Source organism: Camelus dromedarius, chromosome 21, assembly GCF_036321535.1.
Source record: "Camelus dromedarius isolate mCamDro1 chromosome 21, mCamDro1.pat, whole genome shotgun sequence".
Taxonomy (NCBI): Eukaryota; Metazoa; Chordata; class Mammalia; order Artiodactyla; family Camelidae; genus Camelus; species Camelus dromedarius.
The window spans coordinates 19400398-19424349 of record NC_087456.1 but is presented as its reverse complement, the minus strand read 5'-3'; the positions used below and the strand labels follow the sequence as shown (position 1 = coordinate 19424349).

The 23952-nt window shown below is 43.0% G+C and overlaps 1 protein-coding gene across 2 annotated transcripts in view; it reads left to right on the top strand.

The window, feature by feature from the left end:
- Nucleotides 1-23952, top strand: part of SMYD3 (SET and MYND domain containing 3) — a 558077-nt gene that overhangs the window by 429733 nt on the left and 104392 nt on the right. For both annotated transcript variants that reach the window (XM_010992333.3, XM_031438496.2), the window contains one exon: nucleotides 4902-5012. In XM_010992333.3, the coding sequence (XP_010990635.1) occupies nucleotides 4902-5012 (111 nt within the window). The remainder of the gene's footprint in view (nucleotides 1-4901; nucleotides 5013-23952) is intronic.

Genomic DNA, 23952 nt, shown 5'->3' with positions numbered 1-23952 from the left:
GAGACGGGGAACCATGAGAAAGGACATTTCGAGGTTAATTACAAGGGGCAGTTCCTTTTAATTGTGCAAATATTTGCTTTTGTGAAATTGGATAAAGTTAGAGATTTTGTAATAGTAGCATCAATTTTGCATTTTGGCTTTAGGACTCCTCAGGGCAGCCCCAATTCTAAAATGTGCTACTGGGGACAGAAGTAGCAAAATGTAGTCTCCATGAGGGAGGCCTGGGTAGCACCTTCATATAGAAGGTCCTCAGTCTGTGTTTGTTGAATGAATGAGTGAGGCTTTCTAAAGACAAAACCAAAGGTGGGAGAGAATCATAGAGCCACTTTGAAACTGCTGCCAATCCGCAGGTGTGTCCCATGGGCCCCGGGAAGAAAGTAACATGAAAGCCAGCACACTGCCAGTTGGTGATGGGAACATTTCAAGCCTCAGACAAGGAGAACTAGAAAGCTGTACAGGGTTCCACCATAACCAGAAATTTCTTACCCTTTGTTTCTCTCCACATAAAACCATCCTTTGGACCTTTTGGACCGTTTCCCTTCAAGCCAGCGCCGTTTTATACACTTTGCTATTTAAGAATTCTCAGTGTGATGTTGAGTTGTTGGGGCTGTTTCATGTGTGTGTGTTGGGGTGTGGGACGGTGTTGGGTTGGTTGGTCTTGGGTTTTTGTCTTCTCACCCAGCGCCTCCTACCGAGATGTGTGTATTACAATTTTAAGTCTTGGCTCACATGCTGGAATGCTGATGACTGCCTCTTCAGGGTTGTATTAAGCTATGCAACACATTTTCTCATCTGACAGTCTTCTAGGACATGGATCAGGGAAGAAAGCTGGACAGTCCAGCCCACCCTTATGGGACTTCCTGGTTAGAAGAAGCTGCGGCTGTTACAAATAATGCCGTTGGCTGCCAGTGTTCTCTGGAGCCATAGCAATTGAGAGAAATGTGATTTGCATAAATGGACCATATCCATATCCCTACTATAAGTTTTCATCTGAAGTATTTTGGGGTCAGAAAACCCCAGGCATCTTTCTTCTGGGCATCTTTACTTACTTGCTAAGTCACTTAACAAGTTCACTGTGTGCTTACTGGTATCATGGGCTGGGATGGGCATCAGGAGTACAAAGATGAGTAAGACCCAGCCTTGGCTTCAGGAGTCCAAGGTGTAAGTGAGGAAATTGACACAGAACAGTAATAGAATCTGAAAAGTAAAAAAGTGTTAATGAGCACAGGGCTTTACAGAAGTTCAGAGCTGGGGTGCCCAGGTGGTGGTAAGGAGCGGAGATGGGGGAGTGGTTAAGGAGGACTTCCAGAGAGGTGACTCCTAGTCTCTTAAAGGATCCATCAAGTTAAAGTTGGCTAAGACAGGGAGGCATTCAAGACAAAGACAAGGGGACCAGAGACAGAATGTGGACTTCAAGTAGCAGAAAGAAGTTCACATTAATAGACTGAAGAATTCACGTATGACCAGCAGATGAGGAAATGTGCAGGGACCAGACCAGGCAACCCATGGGGGCCTTATTAAGGGTCTCAGTTCATCTGAAGGTAACGTGACAGCACTTAGTGTATAGGATGCGCTGAGTAAATATTTGATGGAAATGATAGATCATTGAAGAGTTTAAGCAAAGGAGCTGCATGATCACATTTTCTGTGTGTAGGCAAGGTTGGGAGAATGAGGGTCAGGAGGCTGCATAATCCAGGCAGGAGGTGACAATGGCAGTGTGGAGACGGGGGGAGACAAGGGGGGGCTTGTGATGGGGATCTGAAGGATATTTTTAGAAGCTAGTATTTAAAAGTTGACTGGCTACAAGGGTGTGACAAAGAGAAGAGACATGGGTAACACTCAGGTTTGATTTTAAAGAGAAGGGAGAATTTTTTTTAGTCTTTTTTCAATTCAGAGCAGTACTAGAAAAATTTATAATTGCGACAATATAATTTGAGAAATGAAAACAAAGTCCAATTTTAATTTGATCTTACTCTCCACTCAGATGTACATAATGAAAAGATGGACTTCATGAAAAAGGGGTTCATTTGCTTTGAAATTTTTGTAAGCAACAAATTCAGTAGCCAGCAGATCTTTCATGATATTGCTCTCATGCTGGAAATAAATTACTGCATTTTTCTGTGAGAGCTGCACTAAAATGGCAGAGCAGTGGTCAGTAGCATTAATATTTTAATGCGATTTTGTTCTGTGCCATTAAGGCATCCACTGATCGATGGCATAGTTTCATGTACACGTTCCCACTAAATGAGCCCTACAGTTAGCCAGCGAATTCCCCATTAAAACTGGTGAGTCAATGAGTCTTTAATAAAGGTTTTTATCTTTGGCCGATAAAATGGTTTAGCTGTCATTACTAGTTAGTAATCTGGCTATGTTTTTTTTTCCCCATGAAATATGAATAAAAATGTTCCTACCGGTAAGACCTTTAGTTTTGATACAGTGTATTTTGCATACTTCAGTGGTGTGAAAGAGGCAGCTGTGTTATTGTAAGAAGAGTGTCAGGCTTGAATTGGTAGATGGAGATGCATATCCCTGACTGGTTTTCACTGTCTCATGCTGTCTCGCTAGGTGAGTGCCAGCACAGAGTAGAGGTTCAGTAAGGTCGGCGGACATTTCTACAGGGCGGGTACTCTTGTCTCTGTGTGGAGCTGCGTGTTATAACTGCCGAACATGTGAAGGCTCTGTAGAGGGCCTGCCAGCCGGAGGAGGCTGTGGCTTCCGTCACCCCAGTGATGGCCACGGTGGGTTTGACCTCCTCTCCAACCAACCACTTTAGTGATGCCCTCTTGACGTCGTGTTTTCTGTCAGAGGATGGCCTTCTCTGCCCCACCATGCTGTTGAACAAGTAAGATCATGCTTTGTAGACACGAGAGGCTTTCTTTTAAATCTGAGAAAACTACATGGAGGTTTTTGCTCTAGGGAGTTTTTGTCATCTCCCCCCGTGGCAAATCCTGCCTTCTTCCTCGCCTCTAGTATCCCCTCCTTCCCCCACTGCATACATCCCCCCTAATTACTTTCCACATGTAAGAGCAAATAAAGAAGTCATTTATACAGCATGACACCAGCGGATAGGTCACAGCAAAAGAAAAACTAGAGGAGGGTGAGGAATTAGTAGCTCTTGGGCGGGGTGGGAGCCTGGTTGTTATTTTTAAATAGGGTGTAAGGTTAGACCTCAGTGAGAAAGTGAGATTTGATTGAAACTCAAAGGAGATGAAGGTGGTCACATGGTAGATCTGGGGGGAGGACAGAGAGAGCAGCCAGCACACAGGCTTTGGGATGGGAGTGGGTGTGAGACCAGGTCGAGGCCAGACTGGCTGGAGCAGTGAGGAGGGGAGAGGAATGAGTTCAGAGGAGACGGGGCTGGATGGTGTGAAGCCAGTGCTTCCCCCACTACCTGTGATGAAGGAGCAGGTTCTTTATTTTTTTTCCCTCATCCATTGCAGGCTAATCGTCTTGTAAGATTTTAATGAAAACGAATTACTAGAAAAATGAATTTTAAAATAAACATAAAATAAAAGCCCAATGTTTTATTATTAGAGTCACATAAAATGTCTCTTCCCGGATTGCTGTAAACTTTTCTAAATGGTAACTTTGTGTTTCTTTACTCATCTTAACTCCTACGGCAGAACCATACTGTTGAGTTGCAAGGTGAGATTCCAGTGTAAGGACTTGGCCCTTGTGCTAAGCAAAAGGGGGGGCCGTTGGAACATTTCACACAGAGGAATGATCTGATCCGACTGACGTTTCAGTGACTGGCTCTGGCTAGAGGATAGGGTTCAGGGAGCCCCAAAGAAGCAGGGAGACCAGATGTGAGACTTGCATTTTACAAGCCAGAGATGATGGTGGCTCAGACCAGGAAGGAATGGGAGGGTAGCACTGGAAGAGGTAGAACGTGGTTGGTTCTGGGTGTGTTTTTATGGTTGAGCCCATGGAGTCAATTGAATGGAATTGTGAAAGGAAGAGAAGTCAGGGGTGACCCCAAGGTTTCGACTTGCATGATACAAAAGCTGAATTACTGTCAGCTGAGACTGGGAAGGTTCCAGCTGTGAGGGAAAGGTCGGGGAATCAGGAGCTCCATTTTGTGTATTTTGAATTAGATTTTCAGTACATAGATCTAGTCAACTGAGAAATGTTTAAACATCATAATGTTACCTAAAGACCTATGTCTTAAAGTGGGATCTTAGGGCCAGAGAGAAACATGAAAAGTCCCTGAAGTGTGACCTCTCACCTTTGACCTTTTACCTCTCAAGGCAGGGCAAAGTTACTAGACTTGAAAGGGTCCAGGGAAGTCCATTTAAGAGCCTCCATCGGTGATGACATTCTGACATTGAATTCTCCCCATTTGGAAATTCTTCCACCTTTTTTTTTTTTTTTTTAACCCTCACAAGTAAGAGAACTGTCTCCTAATTTTAAAGACTCCAAATCTGCTTGACCCTAAATTCCATGAGGCAGCTATAGCGTTGATTAGGATTTAAGGGTAATCTGGCTACGTAATCTGCCACCCATTTGATTGCTAGGAATAATTTGGCTTTTCTGATTGTCTGTGGTTACAGGATTTATTATCAAAATTTAATTATACCATCCATATAACAGTTCCGGATATTTTGCTATTTAGTGAATAAAGGGTAAGGTGCAAAGGTGTATAGAGTTACTGAGCCCAATTCTTTAAAATAAATATATGATACACACGTGCTCGCCACAAAACAAAGACTGGAAGGTCATGCGCTGAAAATCTTACGTATGATTATTTGGGTGGAGAGACTCTAAGTAGTATCTGCTCTCTTACACTTTCTGGTGTGTGATAAGAAGATGTTTTACTGTAGCAGTTAGCAATTATAGCCTTTTGTTCAAGAAAATGAGCACAGCGGCCTTGTGACGCCGTTCCTTTCTCTGGCTCCGCGCAGCTCACCATCTGCTACCTGGATATGCTGATGACCAGCGAGGAGCGCCGGAAGCAGCTGAGGGACCAGTACTGCTTTGAATGTGACTGCTTCCGATGTCAGACCCAGGACAAGGTACGTTGTACAGAACCAGCTCGGAACACCTCCCAGGCAGTATCCCCATGATTTTTCACAGAACTCTGCTTTTATTTCATTAATCCAAAAGCAAATGACCCTCAGTGCATAGCAGGAAACAAAACTAAATAAAATAATACATTGTGCTGCATCTATTTTATTTCCTGAACCTCTTATCACCCACCAAGCAACAAGAAGTCTAATCTCAGGTAAGGATCCATGGAGCTTAGAGTCCAGAGGGAATGTAAGTGTGAAACATGTAATTAAAAGGATGCTTGAAGTCCAGAGGGCTATTAGAGCATACAGCAAGAGGGTTAAGTTCTGTTAGGATTGGTAACAACTAGTTCTCAGTAATAAAATACCAAGTTTTATCTAGTTTTTTACTTAAGAATTTCTTCTGTGAGCTTTTCTGCTGCAGTACTTTATCAGTTGGAGATCAGTTATCTAGCAACTTTTATTCTCTTAGAAAGGAAGAAGAGCCAAAATAAATGCCATAAAGATAATGAATGATCTTTTCTTGTATTACTCATACACTTCCCTCACATTGAACCTATTTACTTTTAGTCTGCACATAATCGGGTTATCTAATGAAATCTTAACTCTTGTAGAGTGTTTTACATCTCTTGGCATTCTTTTATAATCATTATCTCATTTGAACTTAATACTTATAAATTAGGAAACAGAACTCAGAAAGGTTCAGAGATAGCCCTTTGGGATAGGATGGAGGGAAAAGTGGCAGAACCAAGTCTCAAACACAGATCTTTTGATAGATCTAGCGCTCGTTCCACTGTCCCACATCTACCTGTGACTTCTGGCGCCAGCATCAACGGAGGGGGTAGTTGCTTCCGCTGCATGAGAAGGGACCATGAGCTCATTCAAAAGATGGAGGAGTCCATGAACATGATTGGCTTTTCATGAAAAATGACTTTTAGAAATAGGTGGATTGAACAGGAAAAGTTGGATCCACCACTAATGGCTTCCCAAGATTCCATCCACTCTAGTGTTCAGTTTGTCATTCGCAAGCATGCCAGGAACCACAGGGGATCCCCTGGGATTCCTCCCCAGATTATAACCTGGAATGGCAGGGAGCAAGCCAGCTACCCACCAGTGTCCTTGGTTGGGAATGGGAAGGCTTTTGAATTTAGTGCCTCTTATGTGCCATCTATGTGGTAGACCCTCAATTTTTTTAAGTGATTTTTTTATTAAAATTAGGATCATGTTCACTTTTGGCTTATTGTTATAATTGAATCTGGGCTAAAATAGTATATTGGGAAAGGGTTTGGCTGCAAATAACAGGTAACCTAAGTAAAACTGGCTTTTGTGGGTGGGGTCTGTTTTCCTCAAGAACTCTAGAGAAGCAGTCCAAGAGAGTCTCTGGGAGCAGCTACTCATAGGTCTCAGTACAGACCCAGAATCCTCTGTCTTCCTCCCTAGCCATCCCCAATGTATGCTTTTGTCTTCATGGTCCCAGGATGGCTGCTGCCCCTAGCCCCCAGTCAGTGCATCCAAGCTCTCGACAGGAAAAAGAAGGAGTAATAACAGGCAGAGAACAAGGGGAAACCCTCCTAGGGATTTCCACCTGTATCTTTTGGTTCAGAACATGTCACATGATTACCTTAGGTATAAAAGAGATGAGGAAATGGAATTTTAGCTTTTCAGTCTTTATACTAGAAGAAGACAAGGGAGATGAAGATTGTAAGTAGCTTTTTGATAGCTGATCTACCTTGTCTATCATATCCATTAAGACCATTTTCTTTATTCCTTTGAGCTCAGAGTTTGTTTGAGATAATGATAGGATTGTCCAGAGAGAGAGAGCCAACAAGTTGTGTGTGTGTGTGTGTGTGTGTGTGTGTGTGTATGTGTGTGTGTGTGTAGAGAGACAGACATACTGAGATGTATTTTAGGGATTTGGCTCATGTGATGGTAGAGGCTAACAAGTCTAAAGATCTGCACTAAGCAGGTGGAAGATGCAGCAGAGCGGATGGTGTGAGTTCCAGTGTATCCCCCAAAGATCATAACATTTAAAATTAGTTTAGTCAAAATTAAATTTACTTCAGTTCCTAGATTTGAAGTTTTGAAGCTGATGTTTCTGCTTTTCTTGGAATGTAGAAAATTCATCTCAACAGGTTTCTGGATCAAGCACTATTTATTATGTGCCTACATCTGCATGTTACTGGACTTGTATGGTATCATGTTTCCGGAAAGCAAGAGGCCTTTTAATAGCAGGTGTAATTTGCATGTGTGGAGTTAGTTGTCATTTGTAATCAGCAGCAACTTAATTTCTGGAAGAAATAAAACTTACCTCCTAAAGAAGGTTTTGGAATGATTTGGCTTCTAACCCGTGCTTGTGCAGGTCAAATCCAAGGCAATAGAAGCAGGGCAGACCAAATGGAACTGGTTGTTTCCATAAGCTTGTGAATAGTACGGAGCATGCTTCATTGGATGTCACATGCTTTACTGTTAAAAAAGAAAAAAAAAAACCTATAGTTACTTTCCATGTCCCACTGAGACTGAATGGACAGCATCCTTATCAAGCATCCTCAGTGATTTAAGTAGCTGATTTTTATAATATTCCTCTGTATGACTGATTGACATCATTTCAAATTATAGCTTAATAAAAGTAAGAAAGGTGAGAATTTATGTAATCTATGTTCTTAGGTCTCTGATGACTTACTTCATTCCAAGAATAAAACTTAGACTATCTAGAGGAAAGCAAAGACTGCGTATCCTTCGTAATCCTGTAGTCTTTTAAGTTAAAAAAATTTTTTTATTAAAGCTATACCTGGGTATAGTGTGAAAAGTCAAAGTCCTGGGCCCCAGTTGAAAACATGAGTACATGTTCGCTCTGTGCTCCTGCCCGAGTCCTGCCCGAGTCCTGCCCCCACCACCTGGAGGTAACCCGTTTCAGCCTCTGGCATTTATCCCACGTTTCTAAAAGAAAAAGCTCCTTTAAATCACATCCTAAAGATGTTTTTCCTGTTGGGTTGGTCTCATGTCTATTTTTTTTTATTTCCAAACTTTCAAATTTGCTTTTCTTCCCCCCATATGTCCCCATTGAGGTTTTATTTCTACCGATTTCTGTTTCATAGTTTCTTACTCACTTCCCGTGCTTGCTGCTCTGTTATTTATCTGTCAGAGCATCCTGATCAGACTTCATTTACGTCTCGGTTGGTCGGTGCTATAGTTGCGATGGTTGTTTATTTTACTGGAGTGAAATCCTGTTCTGATTGTTGATTTTTTTTTTTATTGTTGGTGGTTAGCTTCCTTAGCTTTGCGTTTCACTTAGTGTTCTGGAATTTTGTAGGGCAGGCCCATTTTTAGTGGAAAAATTTTTTATTTTGTTCCTTTGTCTCCTTCTCTGCTCAGCCACTCTATCTGATAGCTCTGCACTTGCCTCCCTTGAGCTCCCCAGGCCCCAGCGCAGAATGTGGACTTTGTGGCGCTGCGAACTGTCAGACCACAGTGATGTCGGGGCTGTTGCAGACGTGGTTACTTAGGAGATCTGTACCTGAAGAGACTCTGTGTCTTCTAGCCTTTCCAGGAGCAATATTTCCTATAAATGTTTTGTCCAAGGAAACAAGTCATCAATCTGTATTTTCAGCCTCTTTTTATAAACAGTGGAGCCTCACCTCATCCCTGGGTTTCAATTCCACTCACCTTTCTTATGTGAAGCATTTTAATCTCTTTTCACCGTTGGAACTCAGCTGTCTGTGACTACCTTCCAGACCTGAGGCCTGGCCTCAGTTTTGCTGACTGCTCTGCACTCCTGTTCTATTATGGGTCCCGAGAGATGTTTCTCCTGTTTTTGAATTAGTAAAGCTATTTGTGGTTACTCTTTTTCTCCTTTACTTATCATGACTGTGGGTTTGGAGCAGAGGAGAGCACCTCTAAGTCTGCACTTACAGCATCTCGTTGGAAGTCTGCCCTTCACTTTTCAAGTACACAGCTAAGAATTCAAGTCTTTGGCAGCGAAGGAAAATGTGAGGATAAACGATGATCTAATTCTCCTGACGGCTTCCAGCCACGTGTGCACTTTTACCCGGTACCAGCCTGTCTGCGGAGCCGGGGATCTGTGTCTCTTTTACGACTGGGCCTCCTATGGAGGGAGAGTTGAGCAGAGTCATTCTGGAAATGTATCTGTTTCAAAAACAGTTTCATAAATGATGCTGTTGGAGAAAACGCCCTAAGAAGCTTCTCATTTCTTGATGCTACAGTTCTGAGTCCACTTGCTCTTATTCTTTTCTGTAGAAGTAAAGCAGTGGTAGTAATTGTCTTTGGTAATCATTTCCATTTCTTTTCAGAGACTCTTTTGTAGCACGGGATCACCTTTCTTGGGTCCCTCTGAGGCCCTGCACAGCACCTGTGGGTTAGGGAGCCCTGAAGTAGCCCGGCGCCTCATAGAGACACAACTAGTGCTGGTGCCAGGCAAGAACAGCCCACATCCCACACGTGCTGCGCCTTAACTGGGCTGTCACCATACACTGTGGGACCTGGGACAGGAGGCAGGAATGACCCAAAGGAAGGCATGGTGATTGTCTGAAGGAGGAGTAAAAGAGTGTTAGAGTTGAAGCTGTATTCAAAAGAAATGAGAGTTTTCTGCCCAAGAAAAAGTTTTCATGGTAACTTGAGTCTATTTGAAATATGAACAATTAACTCAAAGACCATTAGAAAACCAAGATTTTTTTTTCTGCTGCCTTCCTCTATTTTGCTAAATTAATTGTAAGCAGAAATGCCTCGTGGTGGGGTGATGAGCCCAACCAGCTCTGAATTGTTTCATATTTCAAGTTTTAACAACCTAAGCAGAATGTATTTCCTGTTTCTAAAGTTTTCATCATAACCGAATTACATTGTCTTCAGGAAGATTTGGCAGAGAATTAAAGGAGAGAGAAAAAGAGAGACAGAAAGGAGGAAGAGAGAATGTGTGTGTGTGTGTGTGTGTGTGTGTGTTGAGTTTTTAAGTAGTCAGACCTAACATTACTGTGTGATACCTGTCTTGCTTCTCCAAACAATCAGAAGAAAGGGTTTCCCAGGGGTGGATGCAGTGCTGTCATTAATAGTAAAGTGAGAAAAGGGTTTATTGACTTCACACCAACACAGTCCCGTCTGCAGTGTTACTGTGAATGACTGGGTGAGGTTTCTGGGCACAGTGGGCTGTAAAGTCGGTGGGAAAATAAACAGTGGAGCTGCTATATTCGCCCTGGAGTGTGCTGTTCCCACATTACGGGGTGTAGTGCTTCAACACTGCCTTCTCCACAGGCTGCTTCACGTGGCTCTGGTCTGTCCGAAAGCCCACCCCAGGGGTCAGAAGAGGGTAAACACTTGATTTCGTCAGTTTTGCTTTTGTTTTTGTTTTTAATCATTCCAGTAGATGTGTAGTGATATTTTGCATTCTGGTTTTAATTTGCATTTCTTTAATGACTGATGATTTTTTTTCATGTGCTTACTTGCCATTTGTATATCTTACTTGGTGATATATTTGTTCAGATCTTTTGCCTATTTTAAAATTTGGTGTTTTCTTCTTACTAAGTTTTGAGAGTTCTTTATTCTGTATGCAAGTCTTTTATCAGATATGTGTTTCAGAAATACTTTTCTCAGTCTGTGGCTTGTCTTTTCACTCTCCTGACAGAGTGTTTTGAAGAGCAGAGTTTTGTATTTTGGTGTAGTCAAATTTTCATTACTTTTCTTGAACAGATCAGTCTTTTGCTGCCATATCTAAGAAATGTCGGCCTGATCCAACAGAATAAAGATTTTGTCTATTAGAAATTTTATGGTTTTAGGTTTTACATTTAGGTATTTGATCCATTTTTGAGTTAATTTTTATATGGTACAAGATTTATTCTTTTGCACATTATTCTAGTATCCTTTATCTTATTTCAGGCAGTAGGATATTATAGAAAGAATGCAGAATTAGATACAAGGGTTGTTGGGTTCTGGTCCTGGAGCATCTACTGGTAACACTGGTGACATTAGCCAGAGAGGTCAAGTTCGAATGGCTGGTAACAGGGCAGCTGACTACGTGCTTTGAAGGCAAGTAGTTCTGGGGTCTGCTGCCTGCTAACCATTTGACTTTGGTGGGTTTGTGTACGTTAGTCTTAGTTTTTTCTTTTGTAAGAGGAGAGTAATCCATATCTGGCAAAGCTGCTCTGAGGGTTCAGTTATATAATGTAAATCTAGCTTGGGAGATGGTAGTTCTTCAGTAACAGTAGCCATTATGGTTACTGAACGATCTGGGGAAATAGCCTAGATGGAAAGTTCCAGGAATTACAGCATCCTCATTTCCCATCATGTGCTGCTCAGATTCCCTGAATTGCTCACATAATCTTCTTGATAGCTTTTAAAGTCTTCCTGCTCCAACTTTTAGTAATCTCTGCTTCCTTCCCCTTTTTGGTCTGAGTGCTTCCTGTGGGGTTCCAGTGGTCCCTGTGTTGGGGTGGCTGGTGCTTTGCCCACTTGTATTCTCCCCAGCCTGGGCTCTCCCTCCTGAGAAGGCAGCTGACCTGTGTCCACACTGGGGTCTCTCACTGCCCTGCATCACAGGTTGCCCTGTTCACTCCTACAGTTCCTGGCATGGCTCACAGTGAGAGGGTGTGGACAGGCTGTAAGTAGGGGTGCAGAGTGCATTAGGGAGGGGTTTTCAGACTGAATAAGAAGACAGCAAAGACAGCATGAGCGGCCCTGCACAGAGCAACCTGCACATCCTCTCTCCCCTCCCCACCAGGCCCCTGGACAAAGTTGACGTCATCCTGGGCCCTCTTTCCTCACTCTCTCTCCCAAATGAGGTGATGCCTCTTTCAGGGTTTACCGTATGGGAATTGTACTCCCTTTCTGAGTGCGACCACACTGGGAATCTTTTGCCCACAATAAAGCAGCAATAACGAAACACTATGGGAGTAGAGACCAGACAAGGCTTCCCTCGGCATTTATTCCTTCCTGCAGTACAGGGGTGAGCCCTGAGAATAGGCCTCTTCAGTGGTCACAGTAGCTTCAGGGCCCCAAGGTGTCTGGAGACCAGCTCCTTCTGCGATAGAGCGGGCAGCAGAGGGCTGTGCCTAAAACCTCTAGCTGACTCCACGGTGGCAAAGGGAAGGATGTCCCAGAAGTCAGGAGTGGGAAGACGGGGCATTCTAATACCTTCAGTTATCTTACTCTGGGTAGAACTTAAGAGGATATGGTGCCATCCAAAAATAACTTACTTGCTTTACTTGCAAAGTACATTTCCCCTCTTACCTATTTGCTGGGCTCAACAGTGAACCTGAAAGGCTGACATTTTTGGTCCATAGTACCTGCCCAGAGCCCTTCAAATATGACATTCTTGACTTCACAAAACCTTGGAATCCTACAAGTCTCTGTCACACAGACTACCACTAACATCTCCCTGTTGGAATGTGGGAAGAAGCAAACTAAATAGTGAGTCTCATGATAACTATTTGGGGCTCGCTGTTGGCTGAGTGAGTCATAGACAGGCCCCCGCAGTGACACTGCCTCCTCGGAGGGATGAAGCTGGGGAACTGGTGCCCATGGTGAGCTCCAGGAGATGAGCGGCTCTGTGCAGCATGCGGCTCTATGAACTGGGGATGGAGGGCTACTGACTGTGGTTCCACTTTCTTAGTCCCTTCCTCTGAAAAGTGGCTGTTGGGCTCCAGGTAAACATGGAAGATTCAGCACATGCATTTCTCTACATTCTCTCCCCTAAATGTGCTGAAATGATGGTCAGATTGGGCTCTTCCTATGCATCGCTGAGTGTATACCGTCAGAGCCTAAAAGGTGGACCCAGGAAAGCATACTTTTTGCTTAGATCCATAAACACATATCACAGAGGCTAAGTGGTACATCAGAAGGAGTCAATTAAATATGAATAGCTGGAAAAAGCATTAGGCTTCTGGTTCAATACTTTCTTTTTACAGAGAGGAAAAATACCTTGTACAATGAATGACGTTGGAGAATAAAGACCAGAAAATCCAAGTATCCTAATTCTGGGGTGATGCGCTTTTGATGAGAGGCGCTGTGAGGACTGACCTGGGTGTGGGGGCAAAGGTCAAAGATAAAAGCAAAAACATAACTTGATCTAGAAGTTTCCCTTTGACTATTTTTCTTGAAAGATTACTTCCATTTGTTCATTTCTCATTTTCAAGTGCTTAACATAGTATCTTTATCCAGTTTCTCAAGTCCTTTGGATAATAGAACTATGGAAATAAAAGCTAAAATTGTGTATATTTTAGATTGGCTTCACCACTGGATAATTTAGCATATTTTAATTATGATGTCTTCCCATGACCATGAACTAACAGTCACTAGTGCTTCCACTGCCCAGCCAGGAGGATGAGACTCGGTCAATCTTGTAAGAAGAGACTAAACCATTAGCTACTGTGGAGTCCGAGGAGCCCAGACACACCCCCGACAAGGACTGTGGTTCCAGCAGGTCTCTTCTGTTCCCAGCCTGAGCATTAACCCTCAGGAAGTCGGGCTTCTGCTACCACCTAGGACTTGAGTGGACCTAGGTCTCCTTTTTTGCTTACCACTCATCCACAGTTACCATTCACCTCCAGTCTTTAGCAAACCTGCTTGAATATATACTTCTCTCCCTCCATTTTTCCCCCCTTTTCTTCCTTCAAGTATTTAGTGACTGTGGGAAGCCTAAGATGAACAGCTCTCTCCTTCCTGCAGGTGGCTTGTATTCCAGTGTGGAGACAGACACCAGGCACACTGTTCAGTTCAGTGTGGCAGTTAATTTAATGGAAGCCTGTTTTCAGTGCAGTGGGAACAGAGGAGAAAAAAAAATCAGGTCAGTTAGGGAAGACTTCACAAAGGAGGAGACAGTGACGTGAGAAATAAAGGGTATGTAGGAGTTTTCAGCGAGATAGGTGGGTGAGGGGCAGAGAGGGTTTGCCTGGGGACACACCCTGTGAAATGTCCCGGAGGTCTGAGGGTGTAGTGTATCAGGCAACTGCATATGGTTCAGTATTCCTGGAGGATAAAGGCCAGTGAAGGTGGTGACTAGGGCGAGGGGAGAGGTGATGCCAGTCAGAGAGTTGAGATTTTCCTCATGGAGGGATGGGAAGACATTGAAAAAAGCAAGGGTTGGCTTTTTAAGCACAGCTGCCAGAAAAATAAAATGATGTCTATAGAAACAAAAAGTCAGCAACTGTTCCACAAGGAAGGAGGATCATAAGCCCTAAAAGCAGGTGAGGAAATGAACGTGGTTCTCACTCTACTACACCCAGAAGAGGGGCTTTTGAGAGCTGCTTTTGCATGTCTGTGATAGCAGCCTTCTCCCTCCTCCACCAAGAATGAGATACTGTTGGGTCTAGTTAGTACCATGGGATATGGCAAATGGTTTGTTTCAAATGCTCATCCACTCACAGGGCTGTTTCTGGGTGCTTCCGTTAAAGACTGAAATGGTTACCAGTTGCACTGAGTATTAACTGTGATGGTCTCTGAACTAACTGTCCTTGTTGGTAATTAGGATGTTGTATTGCTTCAGATGCAGACATCAGCATATCTGCTATTTTCTTTGAACCCTTATTGCTAAGTCATTTTCAGACCCTGAGAACTCTAAAAAGTAAAAAAACGTGAGCTTTCTCTGCCTCTCGTTTTGATATGCAAATTGGAATTTTGGAATTATTAAAGCATTGATAATGCTTTCCTGCCTATGAAATTAAAATTTGAAAGCTTCAGCTAAAGGCCCATAAAAAACAGTTGTCTCCACATTTGTCATTAAATCCCTTCATGCAATAAATTTGCGTATCCTTAATTTAGAATCATCTGGCTTTTTTTGGAATTTAGTTCATCTTGGCCCTTTATTTTTCAGTGCCTTCTTATGCTAATTTCTTTATTTATTGTGCCTCTTAAAATGAAACACATAAAGTAGCAGCCAATTAATAAATTATGTTTTCTACAAATGAAATAAAAACACATTAATTATTTCTAAACAATCAGGCTGCATTCAACATGGGAGAGTTCCACAGTGGGAAGTGCATGCAGGCTCAGAAGATGAGAGAAATTCCCTCAGTTTGACATCATATCAGTGAATATCTACTTTCTCCAATTGCTTCTTGTTACGAAGAAGGTCAGTTAAAGTCATTGTAAAAATTATGAGTACTCACCTGCTTAGTTTCATAGCACTGCCTTTCAGCTCAACCTGAGCAGTTTTTCCTGGAGCTACAGTTCACTCTGTCCAGCAGCCCCACAACTGAAAAAGGGACACAGAGAACCTCCCACGTGCTCAGAGAAGCACCACAGAAAAATAAGCCTCTGAAGGAAAGATGAGGGAACAGGACTCTTCAGCCTGCAAGAGGCAGCGGTGGGGTGGGGGCTACATGCAGGCAGGGTGACCTGCAGTTTTTAGTCTTGGGGAAATAGACTTAAACTGCAGGTATTTGGATTAAATGTACTGACCTTCTGAACTTTTTTTTTTAAAGTCATGGTTGTCGTGGGGTCCGGCAGGCCACTGCGCAGGCAGTAAAAGAATTTACCAGAGACGAAGGAGGAGAATAGTGAAGGAGTTTATTAAGTGCACTGCTGTAGACAACAGTGGGCCACCCAGAGAGAGGCGTCCGGGTGAGTCCCGAGGGTTGGCTGCTGAGGTCTTTTATTGGGGAGAGTTATATCAGGCACCGAGGGGTCACAGGGTGTGTGATCGGCTTGTGTACAAGTCTCTGCTTGGTTGTAGGTGAGGTAGGAGGTTTAGGGTCTGTGAAGGGTAGTGGGATTTATGACTCTGATAAGGTGGGGTCTGAGATATTGTGAGATTAGGCATTGCCTAGGGGTATTGGTTTGTTAGGGCAAACACACCCAGTAAAGATTGCACTTCATCTTTGGAGGGATCGCAGGCAGACATCTGAGAGCCCAGGAATGGGGCTGTTGGACTTCGAAGGACACAAGTTGGCCTCAGCTTGGTAGCCTTTCCTCCTTGGGGATATTCCAAGAAGAAAGTCTTTCCCATCTGTCTGAACACTTGACTTGAATCCCCAGGAAGCCTCCCTGGCCTCAAGTTTGGGAATCCTTTGACTTGGATAGGTCCCTGGATGAGATAGATATTGGGGGATTTTAAAAAATCACACATTCTATCACTAAAAAAGATTTTTACCCTATAAAATTAGAATTTTTTTTTTAAATCACCCACTCTGGGTTTGTGCCATTGTCACCTCTCTCCATTGGTTCACATGACACATGATCAACAAGCATTTGCTGAGTGCCTGCTGTGTACTCAAAGGCCTAAGAGAAGACCCTATTAACTGCTCCTGGAAGGCAAGCCAGAAATAGGCAAAAATGAGAAAAAGGGTTAAGCCTATTAGGTTTGTGCCTAAATTCTTACCGTATTGGTCCCATCTGCGTGTCGTGATATCCTCTTGGTTTCCATGAATAAAGGCGCTGAGTGGTCAGAAAGAAGTCCTCCTCGCTGGTCCTTTAGCATCAGCCCCTTAAAAATAAACAAACTAATAAACAGTATATAAAGTTTACTTCTGGACTTCAGTCCTGATACATATATATATATGTATATTTTCATTTTAGTTCTGTTTTTTAGGCAAGATAGAGTGGCCAAGAAGTGAGAGAGGGAGTCTAAAAATTAAAAAAAAAGGTGGTAGACCACTTTGTTCTTTACCCCAAAGTAAGTGGAAAAGTGGCAAAATTATTAGAGTGTCTTGAGTTTCAGACTTTACTTTGGGTGGTTTCAGGGCTTGAGCAAGACATCCCTGTCAAGTTTATTTGGAGAGCACCCCTCAGTCTTAGTGCTGGGAGCCTGCTTTAGTTGTTATCTGGATTTTTCTGAGGTCATCTAATACCACTCTACAGTGTGGAAAAAAATTAACTATTTCTATAATGCTGTTGGGTTAGGATCTAGTTACCACCGGGGCACTCAGTGAAGAGCAGAAGGATTTTTAATATTAATGGCAGAGCTTCAAGAGATTGTTTATACCCTTTCTGCATTTGTCATTTCAGACCATAAAGAATGAAAAGACAGGTTTAAATGTAAAATCACTAATATTGTCAATTACGGGCAATTCCTGGAAATGAGTCTCGGTTTCTTTCTGTAACAATCACAGTGCTGCTGTATTAGCAATTAGAGGAGCCCGGCCTACCCTTTCTGTAAAGCGTAGACTCTTGGAAACAGTTTCCGTGCGTAAGTCCCTCTATTGACGGAGCTTTGCATGCTACCATAAGCTCATCCCGATAATTTGTACCCAGGAAAATTACCACTGCTGCCATCCAGCCTTTCAATTAAGTGTGCTTTGCTGTGAGAAGTATCATTTAGATTTTTATTAATTTAAACATTGTGTGTCAACAGAAGGTAGATCATGATTAACTGGTAGAGTGCGGTGTCTCACAGAAGACATACGTGTCATAGAAAAGTAATTAACTTCCTCATTCTATTGCCCAACAGATGTGTGACTGAATGAGAACTGGGGCCCAAGGGGACCCTAGCCCATGTATTTAGTTAGTTATTTTAAGTCATTAAGCTGTTGACTCAGAGACCTGGTTACATGTTTCCCAATACTGTGTTCTCTTTTCTCATGGCTCCATTTCCCCTCACCCCACCCCAACCTATGCCTAAAAGTAGGTTTAGAGCCGTCACCCAAAATTAGCCATTCATTTTTGGCTAATTGTAGTAACTCCAAGCTATGGATGGGCTCTCTTTCAGTTGAGATAAGGGTTGGATGACTAAGAGAGCTGAGGATACATCAGACATGCAGGACTTTTGTGGAAAACCTGTGGAAGGTTTAGCAGCATTTGTTAGGGGCAGTGGGGGCTGGGTGAATAAACCAAACCTGTGTTTGTCCACCAGCACCCCAAATGATGTGGGTCAGGATCTCCGGAGCACACCATATGGTTGTCACTTCTTTCTTTCCAGTCACTGAGTCTCTAAGTGTTTCTCCAGCCCGACTCCCTCCTCCCTGGCCTGCTGCAGGAGTGTGCTGGGTGGTCTGCCTGTTTCTGTGTTGCTGGAGTTGAGTGTTTGCACAGCCGCCAGAATGTTTCCAGGAGGGACCTCTCAGCCACTTCCCACTCACTTGGAAGGGGAGATGGTGCATCACTGACAAGGCCACGGGCCCCTGTGTGGCCTCCCTTCTGCTCACCTTTCCAATCCCAGCCCAGTCTCTTGGCTGGAACTTTCCTGCCCCAGGGCCTTTGCACATGGCTTCCCTCTGCCTGAAACAGCCTTCCTGCAGCTCTGTGCTTGCCTGGCTCTTTCTCCTTCTTCCGCTCTCAGCTCAACTTCCCCTCCTCAGTGAGGCATCCTCCACAACCCTATGAAAAGCAGGTGCCTCCCTCCTTGTTATTTCCTACTCCCTCTTTGTCTCCATTACAGTGCAAACAATTATTACATATTCTTATCTGTAGTTGCCTACTTGCTCACTTGTTAAGAATGATCTTATCCATCTTGTTTACTATTGTGGCCTCAGTGCCAACACAGACATCATTATTGCAGCACTTAACAAAGTTGTGTTGCATAAATAAGTCAATAAATACTGCTATTTGTCTAGTATTGAGTTAAGCTCTGTAAGATATGCTAAGTAACTATATTACTGGAAGCTTTGAAATGACTTTTTGCTCCTGAAATGACAGTTTAAATGATGGATGATCAGGAAGGAATATTCTTGTCCTCCTTTCCTCCCACAGTTTTTAGCTTTGAATGTGACCCATCCCAGTTCCCAACACTAGGGCTTACAAACCTGCATGTGAATCCCCTGGAAAGACAGGATGCGTAGCTCCAGTGACCTTCTTGGAACATCCCCTCTCATGTGCAGTCTGTGCCCCAGCACTCTTTCCTTTTCCAGGAAAGTACACATTTCCAGCATGTGTGAAACCAGTCTTTAGTAACATGAGGTGGTATGTATTTAGATATGTGATTTTTCTAATCTGATAAGGAGCATAAATATTATTCAGATTATCCTGTTGTATATCTGTGTGTTGTTACAATTAAGGGAGTGTAAGAGAGTCATTTCATAGGGGCTCATAGGCCCAGGACTGGATGGGACCTTGTAGACCCCGCCCAGCAGGGCAGGAACCTCTTCCTCGGTATTCCACCTTGGGGGGTGTCTGATTGATATGCACGTTTTTAATGGAGCTCTCAGCACACTCATTGTCATTGAGTAGACCATTCCACTCTCAGGCAACTGTGATCATAAAGTTAATTAACCTCATGAACTAACACCTGCCATTTTAATGCTCAGTATTGCTATTTATCAGAGAAATGTAAATCAAAACCACAATAAGGTATCACCTCACACCAGTCAGAACGGCCATCATTCAAAAGTCCACAGACGATAAACGCTGGAGAGGGTGTGGAGAAAAGGGAACTCTCCTACTCTGTTGGTGGGAATGTAGTTTGATGCAGCCACTACAGATAACAGTAGGGAGTTTCCTTAAAAAACTGAAAATAGATATATTATACTTAGAGGGAACTCTAATTCAAAAAGATACGTGCACTCCAATGTTCACAGCAGCACTATAAACAATAGCCAAGACATGGAAGCAACCTAAATGTCCACCAACAGATGACTGGATAAAGAAGCTGTGGTATATTTATACAATGGAATACTACTCAGCCACAAAAAATGCCATTTGCAGCAACATGAATGGATCTGGAGATCATAATTCTAAGTAAGCCAAAAAGAGAAAGAAAAATACCATATGATATCACTCATATGTGGAATCTAAAAGATAGAAAAAAGACACTAATGAACTTATCTACAAAACAGAAACAGACTCACAGACATAGTAAACAAACTTATGGTTACTGTGAGGAAGAGGGTAGAAGACTAAATTGGGAGTTTGAGGTTTGCAGGTACTAATTTCTATATATAACATAGATAAACAACAAGTTTCTTCTGTATAGCACAGGAACTATATTAAAAATCTTGTGACCTATATTGAAAAAGAATATGAAAATGACTGTATGTATGTATATGCGTGACTGAAACATTATGCTGTACACCAGAAATTGATACCTTGTAAACGAACCATACTTCAATGAAAAAATAAATAAATAAAACGTGCCATTTTATACTTACATCTGAGTCCTAGTTCTGCCCTGTGGAGCAATAGAGAGTCAACAGGTTTCTTATTCCACTGGCCAGTCTTCAGGTACTTGAGGCTTTGAGGCAGCGTGAGGTAGCAGAGGGCGCACAGGCTTTGGAGTTGTGCAGCCAGGAGCTCACCTCCATCCCCACCACTTTCTAGCTGCTAGAACTTGATGATGTTACTTTATCTTTCCCAGCTGCAGCCTTGTCATGTATAAATTAGGGACTGAATGGTTTTTACCTTGTATCTTGTTGAAATGATTAAATGAGATAAAGCACTTAAATGATTAGTTCAAGAAACCCTCAATAAATACTACTTTTATTTGACCTGCAGCTAGCCTGCTTTCAGAAACTCAGCCTCATCTGTAAAATAAGGGAAATAGTTCCTGCCAGGGAGTGGTTCAGGGTTGACATCAGTTAATCCTAAGACACGGTTGGTTGTTCAGCTGGGAATCTATATATGCACTCTCATCCTAAGCAGATTTCATTACCTATTTAAAAAAAAAAAACTCTTTATTCAAGTATGGTTGACATACAGAGAGCTGTACCTATTTAAGGTTTACAACTAGATGAATTTGGAGATAAGCACACACCCATGAAACCATTGCCACGTCTGTGCCATCAACGTGTCTGTCACGTCCGAGAGTTTCCTTCCACTGTCTTTATTATTACTATTACGTTTTTGTGATAAGGCCGCTTAACAGGAGATCTACCCTGTTAGCAAATTGTTAAGTATTCAATAAAGTATTGTTAATAGAGGCATTATGCCATAGAGTAGGTCTCAGGTTTTTATTACCTTGCCCATGGGATATTATGAAAGGCTTCGTTCAATACGTGTTGAAGTCAAAATACATGGTATTAGTAGTATTCACCCTGCATACTGGTACAGTCTCTGTGAAAAAATGAGTGCAGGTGCCAGGACTTGTTCTCAGTGCCTCCCTGCTGTACCCGCTCTCGGATACTGCTTTATCTTTTTAAGTCTCAGTAAGCATTAGCCAAAGAAGGACATTAAGTTCTCTGGTGGGAGGAGGCTTCATTATGCAAACTTTATATTTCTTTGTTTTTCTTGGGGCCTTATTTGCCACTGCTTTGGGCTTCTGCTGCCACTCTCTTTCCCTCAGTTCTTCTGAGAGGACTCATAATAGTTTCACGACTGTCTGCCAAGTTCTTTGACGACCCTGGGATAGTGTTCATCTGGAATTAAAACGTGAACTTTCCTAAAATACCTTGTCCTGTTGGAGAGTAATTTCTTCTGGGAGGAAGGGAAGGGGAAAAACTCAGAATCAAGAAGCTCTGTTCTTTGTGTTATCTGTTGATCTTTTTTTTAATTTTTTTTTAAAAATGGAAATAGTCATTTACAATGTGTCACTTTCTGGTGTACAGCACAATGTCCCAGTCGTGCATATATGTACATGTATGTTGACCTTTTACCTCTTGCTCCAAGCAGTAAATCATTTTTGTGACTACTTCGTGCTCACAGAGCCTGGAACCCGCTGTCATTCGGCCTCGTCTCCCTCCCCATCTTCTCCTGGGTGACTGCCGCTCTTCTGGGACTGTCCTGGTGTGGCCTGCTCTTGTCCCACCTGCTGTCAGGATCTAGCTCCTGTGTGTCGGGTGCTGCGCTGAGCACTTCACATGCGTTAGCTCGTTTAGTCCTGATGAGGTCGGTCCTCTAGTCCAGTTTCCTGTCGGGAAATGTTTACCAGCTATTTTAGCATCAGTGTGCTCAGATTTTGTTCTGAAGAGTGAGCCAGTGCCACTGTATTGAGTAGAAATGGAGAAAGCAAATGCAAACTTAAGTGACTGTCAAGAATTTTACAAACTCAGTTTTCCAATAGTTTCATGACAACTAGGCCCTCATTATCAAAACTGCAACTGCTTTGTTACTAAACAAGAACAGAAAAACACGTTAAAAGTGGGAGTAGAGACGTGGCCAAACAGTTCCAAAATCTGTTATTAGCATCATGAAACCTTGATTACAGAAATGCCAATGTATTTTCCACAGAAATGTTTGAACAACACAGTGATTGCACTGCAGAGCTTTCCATGCCTCTGTGTGGCCACACAGGATCAGATGCACCTTCCACCTGGCCCGCCCTGAGCTTCTCCCCTTTCCCTCCGTTAACTGTTTCTGGTTTGTTTTTTTTTTTTCCAACGGGGGAGGTAATTATGTGTATTTATTCATTTATTCTTAGAGGACATACTGGGGATTGAGCCCAGGACCTCATGCATGCTAAGCATATGCTCTACCATTTGAGCTATACCTTCCCTGGCTTCCCTCTCTTAACTGTTTGATCCAGCCTATGCATTCAAGTCTGTGCATGTATTCAGAAGTGGGCCCCCAGGTTACCCACCTCCTACCCCGCAAAATAAAGCCTGCAACTGTGAGAAAGCAGTAAGTAACTGTGGACGCAGTAGGACAGTAGAGGACTGAGAGGTGCCGCCCACCCTCCCGGTCAGCGCTCCTGCCCATGGCTGGGTCTCCTCCCGTCCCTTGTGCTGACTGATGGCCTGTTTCCTCCCGCTGCTGCCTCCTGTCCTGCTGTCGACTCACACTTCCACAGCCTTGAAGACCCAGCTCAGGCATCATCTTCTCTAGGATGCTTTCCCTAAGGCCTGGTTGGGCAAAGGGCCCTGCCTCTGTGCTCATAGCCCTGGGGCTTCTCTCTCTCATCACATGCTGTGTTTAGAAATGATATATTTATGTGGCTCTTTAAACCCTTAGGCTATAAGCTTCTCAAGGCTAAGGCCACATCTCAACTATATTTGCAGTCCCAATGCCTCACCCTAGTGTACATTTGGAAATGTTGGAATGTATTGAGTTTAAGGCAGTCATAGTGCCGTAGACTTGATCACTTTTTGCGTCTATTATAAATAAACTAATTTGTGCAGAAGCAGAGAGCAGGGGAGATGCAACTGTAGATTGAGTGGACAAGGAAAACAGGCCTAAACCATGGGGCACTTACAGCAAATCGTAGCAGTGCTGGCAAGAAAATGATGGTATGATCTCAGCGATTAGAAAGGATGACTGGGGCAGCCAAGGCCAGGGGTGGTCCTTGGTCCTGACTGGTCAGTAGACTAATGTGGGGAGCTTAAGAAATACCTGGGGAGTCTATAAAAAATACAGACACCTGCCCGCCCCTGAGAGAGTCTGCTGTCATTTGCCTAGAGGAGACCTGAGCCTCTGTATTTTAAAAAGCTCTCCCAATGATTCTAAAAATAGACGCACTGCATCAGACCCTGACAGCAGAGAAGAGAACCAAAGCTGGAGGAGTAATAAGTCTGAGCTGGGAGTGAAGTTAAAGACCTTGGTATCCCTTAAAGCACATTCCCGGCGCAGGTGTGGGCGTCTGGGGTGCCTGCTGTTTGTGTGTTATTGGTGGGATGGGAAAGTCAGCACACTGCAGCCTCCCAGAGTGAACTCAGGCCTCTGATAGATATAAAATAGGCATATCCCAACTAGTTCGGCTCCCATGGGTGACGAAAAACAGGTTCTCTCATATGTTAGACTCTCTGAATGAAGTCCTGTCTAATCTTGCACAGAGCAAGAGGACTTTTCATCTTTGTCTGCTTCCAGAAGAGGATTCCATGCATATTCTAACTGATGATGAGTATTAACTAATATTAAAATCTTACTTTCAAGTAATCTAGAAAGTTAAACAAATAGTAAAACAGAAAGGAAAACAGCTGGGGCTATATATTTTGGCCCCAAAATATGACTCAAGAAGAAAATAAAAACCGATTAAAAGGTAATGATTTTATAAATCGTCTGTGGATGGCATCATAGTATTCCCAGGGACAGGGGATAAGAGAAGAGAGAATTAGGCCATCTTAGACACCCAAAATGCCATTTTAGACACCCAAAATTTGATTAGGGACTTAGTCAGATTGTAGCTATATCTATACTGTTTGGGGCA